We start from the raw sequence: 21,555 nt of genomic DNA, 5'->3' as shown, positions 1-21,555 counted from the left end.
CAGTCACTTCTCTCAGTTTAGCTTACAATTATTTAAATACTTTAAATCCAAGTATTTAAAGAAGTTATAAAAAGAGCTTTTCTACCAGAGAAAGTAGATTGTAAACCATTCCCTCATGTGTGAGGACAGGTAGCTTAAAACACTGAAAATACTCAGGGACTGCAGTAAAGTTTTTTCTGTCTTTTAGTTATTGAACCATTCATTAAGTTTCATGCCATCAAGATTTTCTTCTACATCAGTGAATGCTTATTGACTAATAGAAACTTAGAGATGTTCCCAGCTGAAATTCCCATACAGTCATAAAGCTGTATGAGTTGAAGCTTTAAGAAAAGCATTTAGTATCCGAAGGTTTGTGATAAGATTTCAAAACTGGCAACAGTGAAAATAAACAAATTAAAGTAACCAAGGAGGGGTGTGCAGGAATGAGTGTAAAGGGAACAGGCTCCCCTCATATGGGGAAGTGAGGGTTGTGGAGGTTGGAACGAAGAGGCAGTTAGCACAGACTTTTCTGGAAGTTTAAAAGAACAAAAGAAGCAAGAGGAGGGAAAGATGCTGGAGCAGGGGAAGATTTAGACAAGGAGATTTAGCAAGAAATGTGAGAGTTGTGGGGGAAAAGGGTATGAAGCAAGAACAGTGCACATTCTTCACCATGCTCGCAAGACAAGGGCTCCAAGGACAGTCCTGACTGATGAAATATCTGTCCGCAAAGATGTATCCATGTTGCTTTATCACTTTTTGCTGACTGCCATTTATATGCACCATGCCATAATTTGGTAAGCGGTTTCTCATGTTAATACTGTTCCATGATCAGCTGCATCCCTACACAATGGCCACCAGTCTATTTACTTGCCCCTTTGTACCTAAATATTGCTTTAAATGTTCAATGTAATCATAGATTTACCTCTTCTGAAAGACTGGCAGCTGGCTGCCTTGTAACAAAACATTGACCTCTCTCTATTGAGCATAAAGGCTACTTCTGATTGTCTGCAGTGATATACTTAGTCTAACTTTTTAGGATAGTTTTTAGAAACAAGTTTTTTATTTCAGTTAAATAATTTCTACTGTGTGTGAGAGTTCTGGTCTAAAGCTTACAGAAATTGAATTAGATTATGTACTTTAAATATCTTGTTCAGATTTTTGTATCTGCAAATTTCTTTACTTTTTTTTTTTAAACCCATAATTGAAGCAAACTGGACTTTACTCCTCCAAACCTCTTTGTCCTGCTTATCAGTGAAGAGTTTACAGTGTATCTCCAATCTCTCATTCCTATATATTATCCTGTAGTTACATAAGAGGGCCTTAAAATATGGATGAAATTTAGCATTCATTTTAAACCCAGTATCTGTAGCGATGTATTTTAGTCCATTCTATCAATTCCATCAGCACTGCCATAAACAAAGTTCAATATGCAGATTAGTCTAGAATAATTTTTCTCCCTCTACTGGACACTGATGGCCATAAAACATGAAAAATATAATTTGGACAGAGTTATGTTAAATGCACATATGTTTTAAATTTCTTCTGTACAAATCAGAATACATTGGAACTACCTTTTTTGGTCTTGGATCTTGTTTACACTAGTTTGAGTAGCTAAATCAAGCCTATGGCATCTGTCATATGCTGTTTCTCACTCATCAAAAATTGCATTTATATTTGCAACTAATAAAGTTGGCAAATTCTTGGATGTTAACATTATAATTATGGTTAAACCTAGAGGCCAATGATGTATAGCTGTAAAAACATATAATGAAGAGAGGGTCGTTATTTCAACAAATTTACAGCTAACCACTTATTACAAGTTTTTGTTGTCAGAAAAAACAGAGCCGGAACAGGGCAATACTGAATCGTGATTATATGCAAACCATCTGGTGCTAAAGATGTTAATCTTACAGCACTTGAGAAACAAGTGAACAAGGTAAACCTGCTTCTGATAACAAATGGGGTGTTATTTTGGTTTTAAAAGAATCCTTTGAATTATTCTCTCCTAATCAAACATTAAAAGTCAAGACTTCCTAAATGTCTGATTGCTCACTTCAGAGTTAATGGATTAAAAGATATGTTTTCACTTTATAAAAATGTGGGCAATTTGTGGTTTTTATTCCAGATTCAAGAGCATTTTGATTATTTTTTTTCCTGTTTAGGGCCCAACCTCACTCCCAGCCAAATCAATAGAAAAACTAGCTTGAATTTGGAACAGACGTGGTGCTAATAAAGAAGCAAGCCTCACAAGTCAGTAATGGTAAGTGGAATAGCATGCTTCTTCCGTCTCCTTTCAGTCCATGACTTCCTTCTGCATTTGACAAACACGGGCTGTTCTCGAGAACAACAGAGACATATTGTTCTTGCTTCCTGTAAGGTGATGTAACTGCAATGCTGAATGGATTAGCACTGATTCTGCATTTTCTGGAAAACGTCATTATTTAGAAAATCACTGATTGCCATTCAGACTGTAGCAAGAAATAATAACCTGCTGTATCTGGCAGATTAGCAAATATTAACTTTTCCCTGTAAATTAGTCTTTAGTTTGCTCGTCATCTTCCCACCCCATTTACCTATTTCCTATCAGCAGAAGCAAATGCCAGGCATATCTCATCAAAAAAGGGGACTGCTCAATGCAAAAGCAAACAGAGGTACTGAAGGTACTGCAGTGGCTAATTTTTCTAATTACTCCAGAATTGATCTTCTGTCTACAGAAGCAATGGAAAACAATGACATTGTTTGGCTTCATGCCAACAAATTGATTAATCTTAACAAGATCAATTTTAACAGGATGGGTCTATCGATATGACATATAAACATAACTATAAATACGTAGAGTACTATTTCTCCTTCTTATGTACCTATTTAATAGAAAAAACTGATAATAATAATAATAGAATAAACCATCCAATTTCACAGTATTTCTGTTCAAAAACAGACTGCAGAAGTCTCAATGTCATTTCCTTTTCAAATCCATTTTGAATTCCTCAGAGATTCACTCTTGGCCTGCAAATAATCTGAAAGTTTGGGGTGTTCTCTCTTCATATTATATATTATTTCAAATGTCAAAGGATCTTTTCCTCGACTGGGTGGCCCTACCATGCAAAGTCAGTGCAGCTTTTGGCTATATGCTAGTTATTCCAACTGATTTCCTTCTCCATGAAGAAATATTTTTGCTAACTGCCAAGCGTTCAAGTGTTCTCCCAGGTGAGTGTAAGAAACCGACACATGTAATAAACGCAGGGGGGTGGTTTTCCAGTTTGACAAGCACGAGGCTGATGCTGCTGAACTTGAAGCATTTTGGGAACACAGAGAGAAGGAGGTTTAGGTGGGAATAATAGCGGAAGACAAGGGCTAATCGTTACCAAATCCTGTGGCGGGAGGGCCATCTCCTCACAGGGCACCCCACGGGGCGAGGGCTGCCGGGGGGGGGGGTCCCTCCCCACGGGGACACCCCCCCCCCGGCAGCCCCCGCCAGGCTGAAGAGCCCCGTAGGGACGCGACGTGGCTCACCGGCCCCCAGAACTCCCACTCGGGACGCGGGGCGACCTGAGCGCTAAGGCGGGAAGAGGCGGGAAGGGGCGGGGGGAGGTTATTCCTGCCCGGAGGCGGGGTCGGAGGGAGGCGCCCGGCGCTGGGGCCGCCTCAGCCCGTGCCGCCAGTAGGTTGGCAGCTGTCGCTCGGCGAAAGCAGGGGAGGCGAAGAGCGATCCTACAAGTGGTTCCTCCCCCCGCGACCGAGTAATTTCGCCCGGAGGAAGAGCGAGGTCCTGCGGGCGGCAGGAGAAGGAGGTCGGGCTGCCGGGGGTCGGCTCGCCGGGTAGTCCCTGCAGGTGCGGGGGAGAAGGGAGCGGCGCGTCATGGTGCTGGCGGCAGACACCGAAGGAGGCTGTGCTCGTCTGCCCGCCTCCGGCAGCCTTCGCTAGCGCCCGCGGGGGAGCCCCTCGCTTCAGCCCGGCCGCCTCTTCCCTCCAGCAGCTCGGCGGGACCGTTCCGGGGCAGGCGGTGCGGCATGGCATCCGCCTAACCCCGGCCAGCGCAGCAGAGCCGGGGACGCGGCGCAGCGGCGGCTGCTCCTCCGTCGGGATGAGTGACTGCAGCGAGGGGATCATCAGCTTGCCGGTGCCCAGCCCTCCCGGCGGCGGCCCCCCCTGCGAGGAGGCGCTCGGCAGGCGGGCGCAAGGGGCCGACGCCGGCGCCCGCAGCCTCCTGCCCGACTTGGCCGCGCCGCCGCCCGGCACCCTCTGGGCTGAGGACGGCGCCGCCGCCGCCCCGGGCATCGCGGCGCGGGCCAAGAGTGGCGGCAGGCGGACCGCCGTCACCTACGTGATCAACGAGGCGAGCCAGGGGCCGCTGCTGGCGGCGGAGAGCGGCGCCCTGCAGAGCCTGCGGGAGGCGTGCGAGGTGGTGGGGGCCGCGCTGGAGACCCTGCACTTCGGCAAGCTGGACTTCGGCGAGACGGCGGTGCTGGACCGCTTCTACAACGCAGGTGAGAGCGGCCCGCCGGGGCTGAGAGCCGCCGCGGCAGCGGCTCGGCCCGGGCCCGCCGTCACCTCCCTGGCCCGGGCTGCCCTGGGTTCACCGCGGGGCGGCGGGAGCAGGCGTGGCCCTCCCCCGCTGCGGGGTCAGCTCCGGCCGCGGAGCCCGCCGGGGGCTGAGCCCCGCGGTGCCCCCGGGCTTCGGTGACACCCTTCGGGCGGCCACGGCGGTTACGTGGAGAGACAAAAGTGCGTCAGAGCCTGTTTTTGTCGTGTCCCGTCCCGTCCCCCCCGCACTGATGTGTTTTAGAGAAGAAACTCTCTGTCAGCAAGCGTGCTGTGAATCAGCACTTGTGATTTTTACCTGTGGGTTAAACGTGACCTGGCTGTTGTCTTCCAGTCTCCCAACAGAGTGCAGGGGTGCACGTTTTTACTAACACGCTGAGCTCTGGCTGAAGCAGGCAGGAGCTGCGAGGCCCCGGGAGCTTTGAGAAGCATATTTGGCACCAGCCGTGTAGCTCAACAATTTCTTTGTGCAGACACAGTATCTGGGACGTGCCGTGTGTGCTTGGAAGTTTGTGCTTCTGATATTGGTTGCATAAAATATTGGTGGTGGATGGGCTTGAACAAAGAGCTACGCGCACCGATCCGGTTAGTTGGCGAGAATAGCCTGTGCAGCATCCTCTCACCCCGGTTTGCCAGCTTTATCAGCGATAAAATTGTAACACCTTTATTTGAAGGTGTGGTGACCCGAGGCTGTGTGTTACGATTTACTCGGCCCCATTTTTAATAATAACAAAAACTGCCCCGCCTTTTTTATGTTATTGACAGATATATGGCGTGAACATAGAATAAAAAAAGCCTGCTTACTAGATTTGTAAAGGCTTCATACAACTAAAATTATAGTTCTGCATTAATGTCTTTTTGTCTTAAAAAAATCAGAAGCAGGAGATTGACCTGACCTACAATTTTAAGCTTATTGTGTGGTATGGTTTTTGCATATGCGAATACATGCAAAAATAAGCATTTAAAAAGTTTTGGCTGATATTGTAGTTTCCACCTCTCCTGGGGAGGGGGGGGGAAGAGAAAGGGAAAAAAAAAAACCCACCCCAAAACAAACCAACCTGGTGGTATTGTAGCCAGTTTCCACAGAAGACTCTTTGGCATGGACATGCATATGTGTGTCATCTCTGAAACTCTGCAAGCTTTGCCTCATGGACTGCTGCTTTCAGTTCAGTGAGGTGGGCGATTCTGAAGCATGCAGTCGCAGCTTATTCCTTGTGCCTCTTGCAGAGCTGTGTCGTTAGAGGTAACATTCTCAAAAGTCAGAGGAGCTGTCCTCACGGGTGGAAACAGGAAGGCCACAGAGCTTCATTATAGATCCTATACTCTCCACATAAAGATAAGAGAGATTTGAAATTTCAAGCACCCTCTTCATTCCAGGGCAGGTGAAACCTGAGTCACTTTTGGTTCTGTTGTGGAAGCTGTCACGTAGTGAGGCTCACGGAGTTGAATTAGCCGTGATGTTTTTGTGCTTCTTATGTTGGTTAATTTTTAGACTCTGAGCTGTGCAATAGGCGGGGTCTCGGTGGTTCACAGAGGCTTTTCTTGTAATGGGAGACTTGACTTGAAGTGGGCCCCTTTTAATTCTGGCAGTAGGCGTCTGGCATATAGTGCTACATAACTGCACACTTATGTAATATAGTTTTCTTATTTTAATGGCTTTTGAGCAAACTGTGTAAATGTGAAAACATTACTTTTTCTTTCAGTACTATTTGGCTGTGGGAATTTAATCAAAGTATTGCAAAACAGGAAAAAATACTTTGCTGGTTTTTAGTAGCAAAGCCTGTAAACATGTAAAGAAGTAGGAGAGTTCATCGCATCCAGCTCTTGGACTAAAGAGAGTTGGATGTAGAAGTTTGTGTCTGTTCCACATATATGCTGTACTGTCCGAGCTGACGAGTCATAAACCAGCTGTGATCCCAAAACTGTGTTGTGCTGCTGACTCTGAGGCTGAACTTAGGTCTAGAAGGATCTGTGAGTTTTCATACTTGTTTGTTTGTTCCTGTTGCATTTTTTACACTCTCTTTCTATATTTTCAAGAACTAGCTGTTCTCCAGAAACTTCAAGCTAGCAAAACAATGGCTTTCAGGTTAGGAACAGAACAGCATTAAAGAGTAGAAACTGTGTAAGCTGAAGAATGCAAATGGGGAGCAGCGTAGGGAACAAAACCAAGATGGTTATGGAGGGTGTAACTATTGCATAGATTTTTTTTTTTTTTTAACTGCTTGAATGGGGTGGGGAGGGAGGCTTTTATAGGTGACCTACACTCCTTCCCTATTCCCCTTCTTGTCTTCTCTCTTGCTGTATGCTTTTAGTGATCAAAGATGGTATTAGTAATTTTGATAAAGAATGTCTGCACACTACATGATTTAAATATAGTGTATGAACATCGTACAGCATGACCGAATGTCAAATAAGAATTTAGCAGTAAAAGTACTTTCAAATTAACTAATGGTTAATTGGTCTTATTCAAGTTACCAAGTCTCACTGGACTCTGTGTAAAGGCCAACTAAGTTACAAGAATAATGAGTGATGTGATTTCATGAAGGTTTGGAAAATCAAGCTTATAACTGTTTGAATGAAATAATAAACCTCTAAACTCTTGTAATGCATATAAATCAACAGTGATTTGACGGCGGGGAAGAGCTACAGTATAATGTATCTGTCTATTATCAAGTCTTCCCTTTTTAATATCTTATTTTTGCTTTGTATAACAGTCTGAACTCTTGCTGATCTCTGATGTAGGTTCACTCCATGCCTTTCACTGCTTCAAAGAGAACTTCAAGGAGTATTAAATCTAATCGCAGATGTAAATACTCATCATCCACTCTAAATGTGGATTAGCCTCCTAATAATCTTCTTCTGCCAGCTTCAGTCAACTGATGGTCCTTAAATGCTGAGGCATAATTAGCAATGCTTATGAGTAGTGAGTAGGTCTCAGCTATGTATAATTGAACCATTCAAGCACCAAATACTAAGAATGAGCCTATTCTAGCAGTTCTGCTTGCATCGTTTAAATTCTGCTTGATTTCAGCAAAAAAAAAAAAAAAGCATCTTGAGAAGCAATTGTCAAATCAGCCCTAGAAACTCTTGGAATTGTGTCTGACAGAAATAGAGGTTTCGACATTTATCACACTTTCCTCCATCTAAAGAGATAGTAAGGTGAGGAGAGGAAAATCTAGTCCGACTTCTTGCAAAACTCGATGTATCTGAGTTTGATCAGCTGTCTCAAGGCTTTTTTCCTTCATGAAGAGGGTACTTAGAGTTTTTCTTTTTTTTTTTTTTTTTTCCTCCAGTTGTATTAAGCTGCTGCAGGTGATTTGCAGGTCTCAAATTCAGCTTAATTTCTAAACAGTTCAGGAATGTTTAAAGAGTCAGGCAATTAGAGATATGCCAAAATGTAGCAGGGAAACCTTTCTACAATGCAGTAGATACTCATGGTGTTTTAGAAGTTACTGTAACCATTGATATTTGTAATTAAATGGTATTTTCTCTACATTATAATGACCAGATCTGCATATCCTGTTGATTTTTTTTTTCTTTAATTGTTCAGTTCCTTTTGAAAACTGAGCCATAAATGAGAATAGGCACACAAGAGTGTGTCTGTCTTAGGTAAGCATTCATATTTTTTCTTTCCCATCTTTTTTTAGGCAATTGAAATTAGGATGATTTGCTTTCTGTGCAGATCTTTACATGGTCATTTTGTATTACACAAATGCATTAAGGACTATCTGAAGTGAGTGTTTTAGAAAAAGAAAAAAGGTAGAAGTACTGTAAAAGAAGAAAATACCATGAATCAGTAATCTGGGTCAGCTCTTCATGGGAAGGAGGTGCTCTAAGTCAAGCTAATTTCTTCACACAGGCTTTTAGGATTAGGCAGATTTTTGTCGATTAAAGAAATACCTCATTTGGCTTGTAATCTGGCATTTACTTTTAAATTGTATTGATTTTAAAGGGCAGGGTAAGTTAGGGGTGAGTGTTCAGTTGACTAGCAAGACAAGTGGTGTACAAGTGTCAAAACCAGGATAACTAATAAAGAGAGGTTTTTTGAACAACCTGTAGAGTACAGTACTGTAAAGGTGAAAGTTGTGCTCTTTCTTCTTGAAGAAGTTAGTAATCTCATATTTGAGGAGAGATACACCTTATCAGAAATCTGTCTTATTCTGGAGTACCTTGCACTGTCTTTTGGAGAAACTTCTGTTGACTTAAATGCATGGATAGAGGGATCACTTGTATTAGTATTTTCAGGTGTGTGTTCCTCCTGCTTGCCTGCCTTGCAAGATTAAGATACAGAACAAAATTAATTTTTTGAAAGAATGGTAACTTGTCAGAAGCACAGTATCAAGCATTCTGACTTTTGTGTACAAGCTCAGAGGGACCAATAGAAGATAAGAAAGATCCCACGGTCCGTGACTGAGGAGGCTCTGGGTTCTCTAATCTGTCCAGTCACTTGTTTTAGGGTGGTTTTGAAGCTAAACAGCTTGATTGATGTGCTTGTCGTACAAATCTTCCTTGTAACTTCAAAGCTGTGTTATACTAGGGAAGCTGCTTTTCTTCAGCTTCTTATGCTCAAGTTTTATGAATGAATGGCCCTTACGATATTATTTTGTACTAACACTGTTGTGTGGGGCTATTGAGGGAATTGCCCATAACAGCTATGATTGACTAAAATAGAGTTCATCGAATAACAGATAATAAAATGGGTTTAGCCTCTTATCATAGTTTCTAGAATTCAGCATCATTGCTTTTAGAATTCATGCAGGCTTGGGCTAGAAATTGTCAGTGTCGGCTTACTGGGCTTAGAAACATATTGTGCAATGTACTTGGGGAGAATCTTGGCATACAAAGTGACAAAATCTTCAGAGAGCCAGTACAGTCATTTGTGTGGAAAGTGAACTTTGTTTGGAAGATGGTCTACACCTAAATTGTTTCTGCAGACTTTACAGAACATTTATGGATTGTGCATTTATAAACATTTAGAGGCACAGAAATGCAGTAAAGCAGTACCAGGGCTCAACTGTATTCTTGCAGTTTCTTCCTATTTTTCTCTAAATATGCTAAATTCTATGATGCTAAATTTTTTTTAAGTGATTTATGCCTTTATATAAGTTTCCTGGACTTTCTGTGATTGTGACACACTAATGAAGACTCTTCTCTTAAACCCAAAAGAGGTGATGTTCTTTTCAAAACTGATGTTCTTGACCCTAGCAGTTGACGTGAATGTTTTCCATGGTAAGAAGTGGCATACTTCCTACCATATTAGCCATTTGTAGCAGGAAAAACCCACTACCAGAGAGAGAGTAACTGCAAGCTTTATTCCATATTGTCCCTCAGAATGATTAGGAGGTTTTCACCACCTTTTTCTCTGTACTTCCTGATTTTTTTTTTTTTCATTTCACTAATGGAGTTTTGTCAGACACTTGAAATACTGCACATGCTTTCCATGATTATGGAGCACTTGCACACATGACTTATTTTACTTTTTTGACAACCACCCCCCTGTCCCCTGCCATTTCCCCAGGTGCTGCTGAATCATCACTATTGTTTCTATAGCATCATGACTGGAGAATCCCTGTTCCAAATGATAGTTCTCATTAACATAGCAGAAGAAATTATCCTGATGCATTATTCTTGTCCAACTTCAGAGTCAAGGGAAACTACTAAGAAAAAAAAAAGTTTAGTCCTACTGTCAGTGGAACTCATGTTGAAAGAGCTTTGCATTTCAGCAGCACTATGTTGCAAGTGATGAGTTGGAGCAAGAAATGCTAAGTAATTTAATAATGCAGATGGTGTGCAGAATAGAGTTGATCATTATAGCCATACTCTCAAGATAGATGTGTCAGGGATGCGAGGTGTTATGAGTACAGAATCTTTGTGTCTGCTTAGTGTATATTGTAACATTTAAATGGGGTGCGTTATAAAGCTCCTTTTGACTCTGGATATTGATTCTGGACTCTGTTAGAAGGCAGCATTAGAAACCTAAAACAAATGCACGGCATGTTGTCAACGTAAAACAATATTTCATTCTGAAGCACCTGAATGTGATCTATATCTACAACAAAAATGATGATGATGAGTCTGGAAAAAAAAATATAATCCTGATATAAAGTTTCTTTTGTCTGTTCATAGTTAGTGCTAGTGAAGAACTTCTGAATTTATGAAGAAATTATTGGATTTGAAACAACATATTCACAAATACTTCCGTTGCTGGACCAGCTGTAAATTTTATAACCAGATTCCAATATTGGTACTGTATGCATAACTTCCATCAGGCTACCTGTCAATAGGTGACTGGAAGACTAGTATCCCATCAGTTTCTGTATGAAGGAGGAAGAGCGCAGCAGATGCATGGAGGGCATATATGGAGTGGAGGTATGTGGGCTGTGAGACCTGGCTTCTCTTTCAAACTTAGTCACTGGCCTGTCCTAGCAGTTTGTAGCTCTGCTGTGCAGCAAGGGCTTCCTGGGGCCTCTCCCCCAGCTGAAAGGCTTGCACAGCATCTAGCATGGGTGTTCTGGGCTCAGAAGCATGATCCTAGAGTGAATTTCCAGCTATTGCTATAATGTAAATAATATTAAGGGTATGCTCTTAACAGTGCTTATTTACTAGATCTCCCAGTGATATCAGTGAGACACCTGGATAGACAGTCCACATCGAGGCTTTTGTTGGATTATTAGAAGTTACAGGCTTTTGAAATGCTACTTTCTCTGTTAAGTGCATCAGGGTGTTAGAGCTAGTTTTCAAATATTGTGTGCTGCATAGTGTTTGAAGTGGTGGGAGAAATGCAGATTATGAAATTATTAAGGTCTCTTAAAATACAGTAGAGATGTAAAACTCATTGTGAGGCATCTGTAAGAGCAGACATCATGAAAGTATATTCCCCAGTGGAGAAAGCACTGAATGGAGCTAGATAAATGCTTTTTGAGAGTAATGCAGAAGAAAGCCTGTGACTGATTTTTCTGCAGTTTGTACTTCTGTAGCTCTGAACAGGATGTGTCATACAGAAATGACTCCTGAATTTACCGCAGCTGTGATAAGAATTTGACTTCTCTTTTTAGTCATTTTCTAAAGTAAAGAAGGAGGATACAAAAAGCTGTAAATGTAGCAAGTGACAACAGAGTGAAACAAATTATGTTAAAGCCTAAAGGGTTAAGTGAAAAGTAGAAGAGGCCTTAATACATCGTTTAGCACCATTATCCTTAGTAAATTTTCCAGTCTGTTATGGTCTTAAATAAAACTAAGTTAAGCAAGTGCAAGTTTCAGTTCTATGGCAGTTCATTTTCTTTCATCTCTCAGTAGAGAAAAGCTGAGTTTTAAGTGTATTCTGTGATGCTGGTCATTTAAAACTTGTTCCTTTTTTTTTTCCCCAGCCCTTTGGAGCAGTCACTACTTAGAACTGTTGTATTTGTATGCATACAGAACCTGCAAGTTGTAAGTTATACCCAAAGAAACTCAAACTCAGTGGCTCAACAATGATATGGATTTTGCACATTTGTGATTAATAAAATGGAAGTTATTGCTGGGACTGCCACCTTTCATCATAGGCTCCTTGCTTTAGATTGTCGCCGAACATCCACTGTCCACGGTTGTCTCCTGCTGCTTATTTTGTATGGCTTCTCTGGGGGTTTATATTCAGCGATACAGATGTACTTAGAAGTACAGCATTTGTTAGAATGAGATAAACATATGAAGCAGTCAGTCTTCTACAGCAGAATGTGTGTGTGGCAGATGACAGCAGAATCTGTTTTGACAACTGGGGGAATTTTCTGGTAATCACTGATGGGTAGATTTCTGTAAGAAGTTTGTAATTGTTTGTATTCCAAGTGAGAATGAACCTCAGGCTGAGCTTGACACACAAGCACAGGCTGCTTCTTTTTAGTGTATATGTCCTGGTTTCAGCTGGGATAGAGTTAACTGTCTTCCTAGTAGCTGGTACAGTGCTATGTTTTGAGTTCAGTATGCGAAGAATGTTGATAACACTGATGTTTTCAGTTGTTGCTCAGTAGTGTTTAGACTAAAGTCAAGGATTTTTCAGCTTCTCATGCCCAGCCAGTGAGAAAGCTGGAGGGGCACAAGAAGTTGGCACAGGACACAGCCAGGGCACCTGACCCAAACTGGCCAACGGTGTATTCCATACCATGTGACGTCCCATCTAGTATAGGAACTGGGAAGTGGGGGGCAGGGAATCGCCGCTCAGGGGACTGGCTGGGTGTTGGTCGGCGGGTGGTGAGCAATTGCACTGTGCATCATTTGTACATTCCAATCCTTTCATTATTACTGTTGTCATTTTATTAGTGTTATCATTATTAGTTTCTTCTGTTCTATTAAACCGTTCTTATCTCAACCCACGGGTTTTGCTTCTTTTCCTGATTTTCTCCCCCATCCCACTGGGTGGGGGGGAGTGAGTGAGCGGCTGCGTGGTGTTTAGTTGCTGGCTGGGGTTAAACCACAACAGTATATTACTTTTTTTTCCCTGAGACCAAATTTATTCCTTGACTGGAGCAGATACAATCCTTCTTTCAGTTATGAAGAGCTGCTGATCAGCTACTAACAACGGCATGTTGAATTCTCTTCTAAATCATGTCTGCCTTTATTCATAACCTTTGGGATGCATTCAGTTGCAGCATGGGGTTTAAAGATTTCCCACAGACTGACTCATTTGAAGTCAGTGGGAATCTGCACTCTTTCAAATCCCACAAGAAACATACGTTTTGATTTAGGAACTAGATACCCTTGTAAAAATTCAGCTTTGCATTTCTCCCTTACTGTAATAAAGTAAATGAGTTGCTCTGGGACTTGCTTGCTGATGGCATCAGTGGATGTCTCTTGCAGAGTGTGCACTCTGGGTGAGTAACCAGCTGGTGCTTTCAGTGGTGAAGACAGCTTTTCAGTGATGTTTTCATGCAAGAGTTGTCCATAACTCTTGCAGAGAGTTTTATCTCATCTTCCCCTTTACACAATACCTGTCTGGTACAGGTATAATAGTGCTTTCAGTACAGTTTTTCTGGCTTACTAGGGAATATAGACTGAAACCTGCAGTCTCTGAAGCGTGAAGGTGCAGGTTAAGTAATTATCAAGAGCTGAAAGTCCTCCAGCGCCTTCCCATGGACTTCGTGCTTCCAACAGAAGTGTGTGCTGCGATGTGCAGGAGTGCCTAAGTCAGTCATCTGACCATAGCACAGAAAGCCCTGGGTGTGAACAAGGAAGACTCAGTGATGTACCAAGAAGAAAGGAATGCTTGTACTGCTGTCGGTATTCACTTATGGTTCTGAAGTGGGGCCTCTCCTGCTTTGGATAAATTTATTCAGTTATGTTGATACGGTAACAGAGTGCTTCATTTAACTCCACCATAGCGGCACACCCATAAGATTAAAAGCTCCTACTTCCGCTGCTCCACCTTCAGTATGATTTTTACAGCTATGCATGCTTTTGAATGTATGTATGCCCTCCACCGGTTCTGCTTCCATGTGCCAGCAATAACGTGGCATGATGGTGAAAGCCAGGTTTTTGGTTGTGTGCTGCATCCTGTCTTCACTTGCTCCTTGCAGCTCATGCCATCAGTGGAAGTGACGTGCAGCATCTGTGGAGAAGGGCAGAAGCTACTTGCCTCCCAAACGTAATGTTGTCTTCCAGATCGCAGTTGGAAATTAGAAGTTTTTGCCAGTTGGTGTGAAGAACTGAGAATCCTTCCAAGTCTCCTTGGGAGCAGAGTTTGGTCAGTTCCAAACTCTGTCACCATTCCTGGGTCAAGTGCAATTGCAAAAGGCTCAGTGACACTGTCCCAATCACCTTCACTAAAAAAGAAGTTGTTGTTACCTGTGTATGTAAACAGGACTTCAGTTTATTTACACTTCTGTTTCCTTGAGGTCAGTTTCAATTTTTGTTTTCTGCAGAGCTGAACTCCACTGGTACTTCATATAATAATAAATACACTTCATATGATACTTGGAGTCCTTTTAATGTGTAGTCTCTTATGGGGGTTTTCAGTGACCTTGCAAATCGTGCAAACTGCTGTGCAGAAACTTTTTTTTTTTGCTTATGATGATGGAACTTATTTCAGGAGGTAAACTTCCCTGATTAATTAATTCAGTATTTGTATCTTATTTACATTTCAAGACTGTTAAGCCCATGTGACTCTACCTTCCACAACTGGTTTTTATGAGTGTATGTTAATTAGGAGAGGAACAGAACTTCTTAAAGATTTGGATTTTTTTTATTTTATTTTGAGACTGTATAACTCAAAACCTTGGTGGTTCTAGTTTCATTTTATTTCTGCTGGAGATTTTTATTCCTTTTATGTCTTTCAGGGTTGTCACTGAATTTGGGAATTTTCCTGATTTATTAACCAGGAATAACAACTCTGGGTATAGTGAGTGTTGCGCATATGAGGCATAGGAGAGGTTGCAGGGCAAACAAGAAAGAAAGTGGCACTTCCAAAATATCCTGTACAGTCATAGCATTGCTGTACAAAGGAGGATTTATTATTTTTTTGAAAGAGTGCTGGTAGCGGGTGGGAAAGAGCATGTTCCCTAGTGCTGCAGCTCGAAAGGGAGGAGGGGAGACAAGACATTACCCTTGTCGTGAGAGCAGACTGATGTGGCCAGTGCCATTACCTTTGAGGGAGTGCTGGGATCTTGCAGCACTGCCTGCTTCTGGTCTGTTCTTGAGGGATTATGTTCTTTCCTACCCCTAGATCAAGAGTGAGCAGAGGACTCTTTCCCACTCCCTCTACCTCCCCGCCTTCTACTTGCTCTCACAGACTGAGGGCAGCACATGGGTACCCTGACTTACTACAGCCATAGAAGGCCATCTCCAGTGGTGAAGTCTGAACTTCACATGGCATTGCTGAGTCCAGGTCTGTAGCTGGTGTGAAAGTACTTCCTCAGCCCCTCAGCGTGAGGGAGGAAGCCCTCTGGCCTGGGCTAGAGGTGAGGACAAATGCTGTATGCTGGGTTCTGGACGAGCCTTCTCCTCGGCTGGGCACAACGTGGGCAGCACTGTCCAGGGTCAAGAATGCGCAATGCAGCCCAGCCTGGCTGTGCTAGTGGCTTTTTGCTGGACCAGTCTCTGGTTTCTGACCAGAACTCTCTGTTTGCAGATGAGTTTTCAAGTGTCTCGTGGGCCAGATTTAGCTGCCACTCAATGAGCTTGTATTGAAGCTTTACTCGGATGCACTTATTTCTTTGAGGCTTAATAACAACAGAAGTTTGTGGAGGTCATTAAGTGTGAAGTGGTTTTAACTTGGTTTAAATACCTCAACACACTTGGGTGTATTTCATAATTTTGAGCAAATTGGAGAAAGTGTTAAAAGTATGCATTCTAGAAGTGCTCCACAAAAGAAGCAAGAAAATAAGGATTCTTGCCAGTAATTGTGTTACCAGAACCCATGATCTCCCTTTTCCAGCTGATGCAAGAAGGCCAAAAAGCAATAAAAGTGCTAGGAAAATGGACTAAACTAAAGCAAGAGCTTCTGTAGCAAATCCTGCCAGATGGGTGTGTAGCTGGAAAACTTCCAGTCCCTTTTTTTGCTTAATTGCTTGCATTTTGGTCTGTTTTCTGCAGTGTCCCAGAAGTGTCTCTGCTTTGAATGATCAGTGTGTTGACAACCTGATATTTTGTCTCTATTTATTTCTTCGCTGTTCAAGTACTTTAATAGTAGCTCCAGTGGAAAAATTTCCTGGTAGGCAGACTTTCCAAGCCTTAGTGGATTTCAGTTTATGCTGTGACTGGTTGCAAACTGGCAGTTGCCTGTCTTCAGGATTTAATTCAGTTCATAAGAAATTATTTATTCCTTATCCATTATGATTTGAAGCTATTGATTTAGAGCTACTGCCATAGTAATTTCTAGCTGTACTTTTGCAGTAGAACTGTCTCAGACTTCCAACACTAAAAGGCCTAGTTGGCATGGCAAATTTTCACATAATCTTTAATGCTGATAAATAAATAAATACAAGTAAGGTGACAGTTACTGCAATATGCTTGTCAATATCAGAAAAGAGAATTGTCCTCCTGCTAAGAGTATATTGCTGCCTACCTCTAGCTGTAGTGCTAAGTAGGATAAGAAGATCATAAAATCCATTTTTGTATGCACTTACTCTCAAAAGGTAGTACTGCTGGAAGAGTCGAGTATATTGTATCCCTTTGAGGTGCAGTCCCATGGCAGCTTAAGTGGATGAAAAACAGGACCAACACACTTCTCCCTGGTGCTGCTTTCAGTGTTCAGAGAGTTACGTGATGAGGCAGGTCAGGGAGCCAACCTGTTTGCTAACTCACCCCTTTATTTCTTTTTGGTTAGCTTTCTGTTGAGTAAGTTCTCTGAGCTGAGCACACGTTCCAGAGGACAGACCAAAAGCAGGACGTCAGCAACCTGAGTTGAGATTGCCTAAAGGTGTGGTTTCATGTTATTCTTGATCCTGTCTCGTTGTGGGTTGCCTCATATCCTTTCCTCTTCCGGTAAGGGTGGCTAAGGAGTGTGTTTTGTGTTGGCTGTGCCAGCTGTTTGTGCTCTCAGCCTGATGTTTTTCAGAAACTTTCAGTTTATGGGAAGGTTTGAAAACATTGTTTGGGTTTTGCTCTGCATTGGAACAAAAACTTCAGGACATCTCATCAGCTGAAAGTTCAAAGATTTTTGCCACTCAAATTGAAATTTTGTGGCTACACCTCTGCCAGCAAATGAGAGCATTCATGGATACCAGAGTTCAGTTGCCTGTGCTGTTAATGGTTTTGGCCTGGGCCAACTAGTACAGTCTCAGTAGCATTTCCAGTGGCCAGTCTGAAGGCAGCAACCTGATGCTAGGAGAACTTAAGGTGGGTATAAGCCATTCCAGGCCACTTGGTCCTCATGCACAAGTGGGGCCTGGGGGATGTTTGATCAATCGCCATTGCTTTACTGGTTTCCTAGTTTAGGTGTAACAAGCGTGCTTCTTTGAAGAGATCTGAAGCTTGTGTTGACAGCTGAGGATGTGCAGAGTTGCAGTGCCATATCTATTCAGGGAGGTGGGTTAAAGATACTGCATCTGCGAAGGCACAATTCCAGCAGCTATCTTAGCTTCCAAATTCGGTCTTTCTTGGAGCCCTTAAGCTGAATCAAGGGCAGCGGGTAGCTATTGCAAGTCTTAGGCCTCAACAATCATCAAGCAAATAGTCTGCTAATATGTGCTGCCTGTTGAAAAGGAATCTTTCCAAAAAACACCTTATAGAACTAGGTTGCAAGTATAGCATTTGTGCATCTTTTCCAGCATGGATCATCAGTTCCTTTGTATCTGCATGTAACATGCAAAAAGTCATGACTGTATATGATGTAAAAATTTAATTTTCCATTTTAGTACATTTGGACTGTCAGTCCAACTGTAAGGCATAACTGAGAGAGCACGACTCAATTCCTGTTTTGATAAAAGATATAATATTTTTCAGTGATTAATTCAGCATAATATAACTGTTCTGCATTATTGTAGTTATACTGAAAAACCTTCAGTGTAGAAAATGAAGAAGGTTGACTGAGAAAGAAACAAACGAACTTTCAGGAGCTTAATTTGGACTCATGCTATTGTAAATGATTTGTTCAATGCTGGCAAAATTGGTTCCTAGGTTTTGTGGTTTAATGTGCTGGTCTTTGTATCCAGGTATTTTTTGGACAAATCTCGGTATTCCTCAGTGAAAGAGTGGTTAATCTGCTCAAAATGAATGTGTGAGAAGGTGGTAGCTGTTGTCACTTTTTTTTTTTTTGCAGTGTATCAAGTGTTTCTTGATCCTAAATGATTCTCTTTCTCCTCTTTAGAAGTTGAAGAAGAGGCTGAAGCATGAGAATTCAAGTGTTAATACTGTAGAAATGCAAACTGAGATGCATTTCTTACCAGCTGTGTCTGTTATTTAGTTTGTGTAAAGCTGAATATCTATTTTGCTGGCAATTATTTAAAGACTTGCATCTGTGTAGCTTTCCTATTCACATCAGTAATTGTTGTAGGAAAAAAAGAATTCTGTTTTTAGCATAAATGACTGTTATCTTACCATTTCATCACTTCAGCCTGAATGGAGCTTGAAGTCTATGTTGAATCTTGCAGTTAGATCTTGCATACTGAGTTATTTTAGGTACTTGGTACCAGGCCACTTGGAATACTAATTGAATTCCAGAAATTATTTGGAATGAGAACATTTTTACCTGTACATAGCATAGAGAAGGAATAGAAATATAAGTTTAAATAAATCGCCTGTTAAATATGTAAATGGTCCTGCCTACCATTTTGGCTCTATTAACCTATGCCAGTCATCAAACTTTCTCTTGGACCACTGATTTAGCCAGTTGGAATTGATGAATTCATAAGCTGCTTCTAGTATCATTTCCTTGGTTCAGTTGTGGACTAGTTAGCGTGACTTTTTGCTGTCTGCTGTGATTCAAGAGATCTAGGTGATGGATTAGTTTGTAGTTTATTTTCTCAAATTAAATGTTTGACTGTATTCCTATTGTTTTGGTCCTTGTTCTTACTGAAAAATATGACACTATGCAAGACACTTAGTTATGGTGCTAGTTCTGTTTCAAAAACTGCTACTGGAAAAATAATTTTTTTTTTTCTAAACATGGAGTTAGGTGCTATGCTAGCTTGGTGAATGTCCATATATAAATACTTCAGACTCAAATTCAACAGTGCTCCAGGTGTTTTATCTTGAAGTTGTTTCTACCAGCTATGATGCTGGCCATTCCTGTTTGTGGGTAATATGTCTACTTGTGGATTTCATCTGTAGATCCTAAAGCACTTTATCAAGTGAACAAATAGCAAGCTCATCATTTTAAGGATAGTGTGAAACCAGGATAGAGAGTCAAGTGACTTGCCTCTGAGATGTGGCAGTAGGCTGTAGCGAGAGCTGAGGAGAGAACTCAGGTTTCCTGAGTTTGTGAGCTGCTGGCTAGATCAGGTGGGCTGCTGCTGTGATCATTGGTGATTTAGATATGACTCATTTCTGTTAAGAAGACAAGAACACCTATGAATGATCCTTAACATCAAATCAGAAGAGAAGTTTTAAAAACTCTTACATGGTGGTTGGATATTAGAATCTACTGCAGTAACTCTAAATCAGTGCTGTAACAAAACAAGAGCAGCTTTTGGTACTGGAATTGTATGCAAAGATGGTTTGCCTTTGGAAGTAAAGTTTGAGTATTCCTGTAGTCGTATAAAGAGTGACAGGTAACAGTAAGTCAAGGCTATTCTTTTTGCTGTAAAACTGAATTGAATGAGAATGAAATCATAGCTATCGCAGGCCACCTGGAGTTACCATTGACAAAGCCAAATGTGGACCTGCTTATCAGACCTGTTTAATCTCGTTTTGCAGCAATTAGCAGCCATCATGTCAAGCGTTAAGAATTTAACTCAGATGAGTCATATCCGTTTTCTGTTGTGGGATGCATATTGCAGTTAACTTGAGAGGCTGGGCAGTCGGTGCTGCCTTAGTGGCAGATAGTGTGGTAGTGTGAGCAGTAGTAACTTTAGGTTTGTAGTATTTTCTGTATTGGTTTGCAAATTAATAGTTGCTTCTCAGGAAATTTGAGTGTGAAAACCCAGGAACTTAAATACTAAGTAACTTCTTGTGTGCACACACGCAGTTATTTTGGTAGAGCAACTAGTGTAAAGTTTTGTCCTCCTCAATAAGAACAAGGCATGTATCTCCTCTCCCCTTTACTGATACTCTCACTCTTACCCTGACAGGCTTGAATGAGACATGAGGGGTAGCTATGTGATCTGTGCTCTGACTGGCTAAAGCAAAGAGTCAGATCTTAAATTCTGAAATTAATTTCAAACTTTTTGTATGTAAAAGGGAGATGAACTTAAGCTGAATAAAGCAGCCTGGATGAATCTGTGTCTGTCTGAACTTAAAAGATGTTCTGGTTCTAATAAAGCTGTTGTGCCAGCAGTTCCAAACATTCAGTGATCGTGCACTGTGTGCCTAAATTAAGAAGCTGGGTTAGAATCACAGCTTGCAGGAAAAACTGGTGACGTGCGGAAAACAGACTCCACAATCGGTGAGATTGTAAAGTAGGTATGTTCATTCAGCGCTGGGCAACACGGGGGGTAGTCCCACCAAAGTCGTGTGCGCCCGATTTTGGCAGTTCACTTTAAATTTATACAGTCAAGTGTTACATATACATAGAGTTTCGCAATACGCCTATACATAGGCATTACCTATCCCCGCTTCATATTATAATTAGCTCTAGGAAGTCATTTCCATAGTTTCCTTTCAACTGCGCTTGCGCAGTGCCTCCTTATGGTGGTCGTCTGGTGGTCGTGAAGATGAAGGCTGTATGTCTTCTTCACAGTGAACTCTTAACCTTCTGTCCCTGCGCAGCCTCAGTTGTCCCTTGGCATTTGTCCAAATCACAAGGTCGGTCTTGGCTGGTTCTTGGAGTCACTGCTGATTCTTATCAGGGACTATCTCCTGTCTCAGTCAGCCTCAACAATGGAAACGTTAAACATCACTTCTCATCCCCTTGGGCCATGTCTACCTCTATTGAAACTTCTTTAATTTCATTATAAGCTAGATAATTATTAAACAATTCCTATCTACATTCATATATCTACTATATCTACTAAGGTTCCTTTGGTTCCCCGTCTCACTGGTATGCTTCAGCTTTGAGTATGTCTTCTAAATTAACTTAAATTTTATAAGCCTAACATTCTCAAAATTTCAGGTTTTCCATTTTTTTTGCTAGATGAGGGCTCTATTTTATTTTATCCAAAGCTTTTGTAATCATTGTCCTCAGGAACCAGTGAGAGATGAAACTTACAAAAGGACAGCCATTACAAACTTTCTTGTAGCTAGCAATAATACTTGCACTGTAATCAAACTTGTACGTCTGCAACTGTACACAAGGCTGCAACTTTGCTTCTTTCTGCTGGAGATAAACTCTTCATCCTTGTTAGCTTCTAACAAGGCCCTTTAAATTTTTAAAAGGATTCGAGGCTTTTGTGTCACAGGGCAAGATTATTTAAGTCCATGCTGTGGAGAGCGCTTTGCAAAGTGAGACACTGATTCCGGCTAGATCTTTT

At 41.8% G+C, this 21,555-nt stretch overlaps 1 protein-coding gene across 1 annotated transcript in view; it reads left to right on the top strand.

Annotated features, from left to right (window-relative positions):
• Positions 1–4,046: 4,046 nt before the first annotated feature.
• The window catches only part of MAP3K5 (mitogen-activated protein kinase kinase kinase 5), a 109,422-nt gene continuing 91,913 nt past the window's right edge, over positions 4,047–21,555 (top strand). The window contains exon 1 of the mRNA XM_052784456.1: positions 4,047–4,467. Coding sequence (XP_052640416.1) covers positions 4,065–4,467 — 403 coding nt within the window. The 5' untranslated portion in view covers positions 4,047–4,064. The remainder of the gene's footprint in view (positions 4,468–21,555) is intronic.

This window comes from Harpia harpyja, chromosome 4, assembly GCF_026419915.1.
Source record: "Harpia harpyja isolate bHarHar1 chromosome 4, bHarHar1 primary haplotype, whole genome shotgun sequence".
NCBI classification, from domain to species: Eukaryota; Metazoa; Chordata; class Aves; order Accipitriformes; family Accipitridae; genus Harpia; species Harpia harpyja.
Note: the sequence above shows the minus strand (reverse complement) of the source record. Positions and strands in the feature narration are given on the sequence as shown.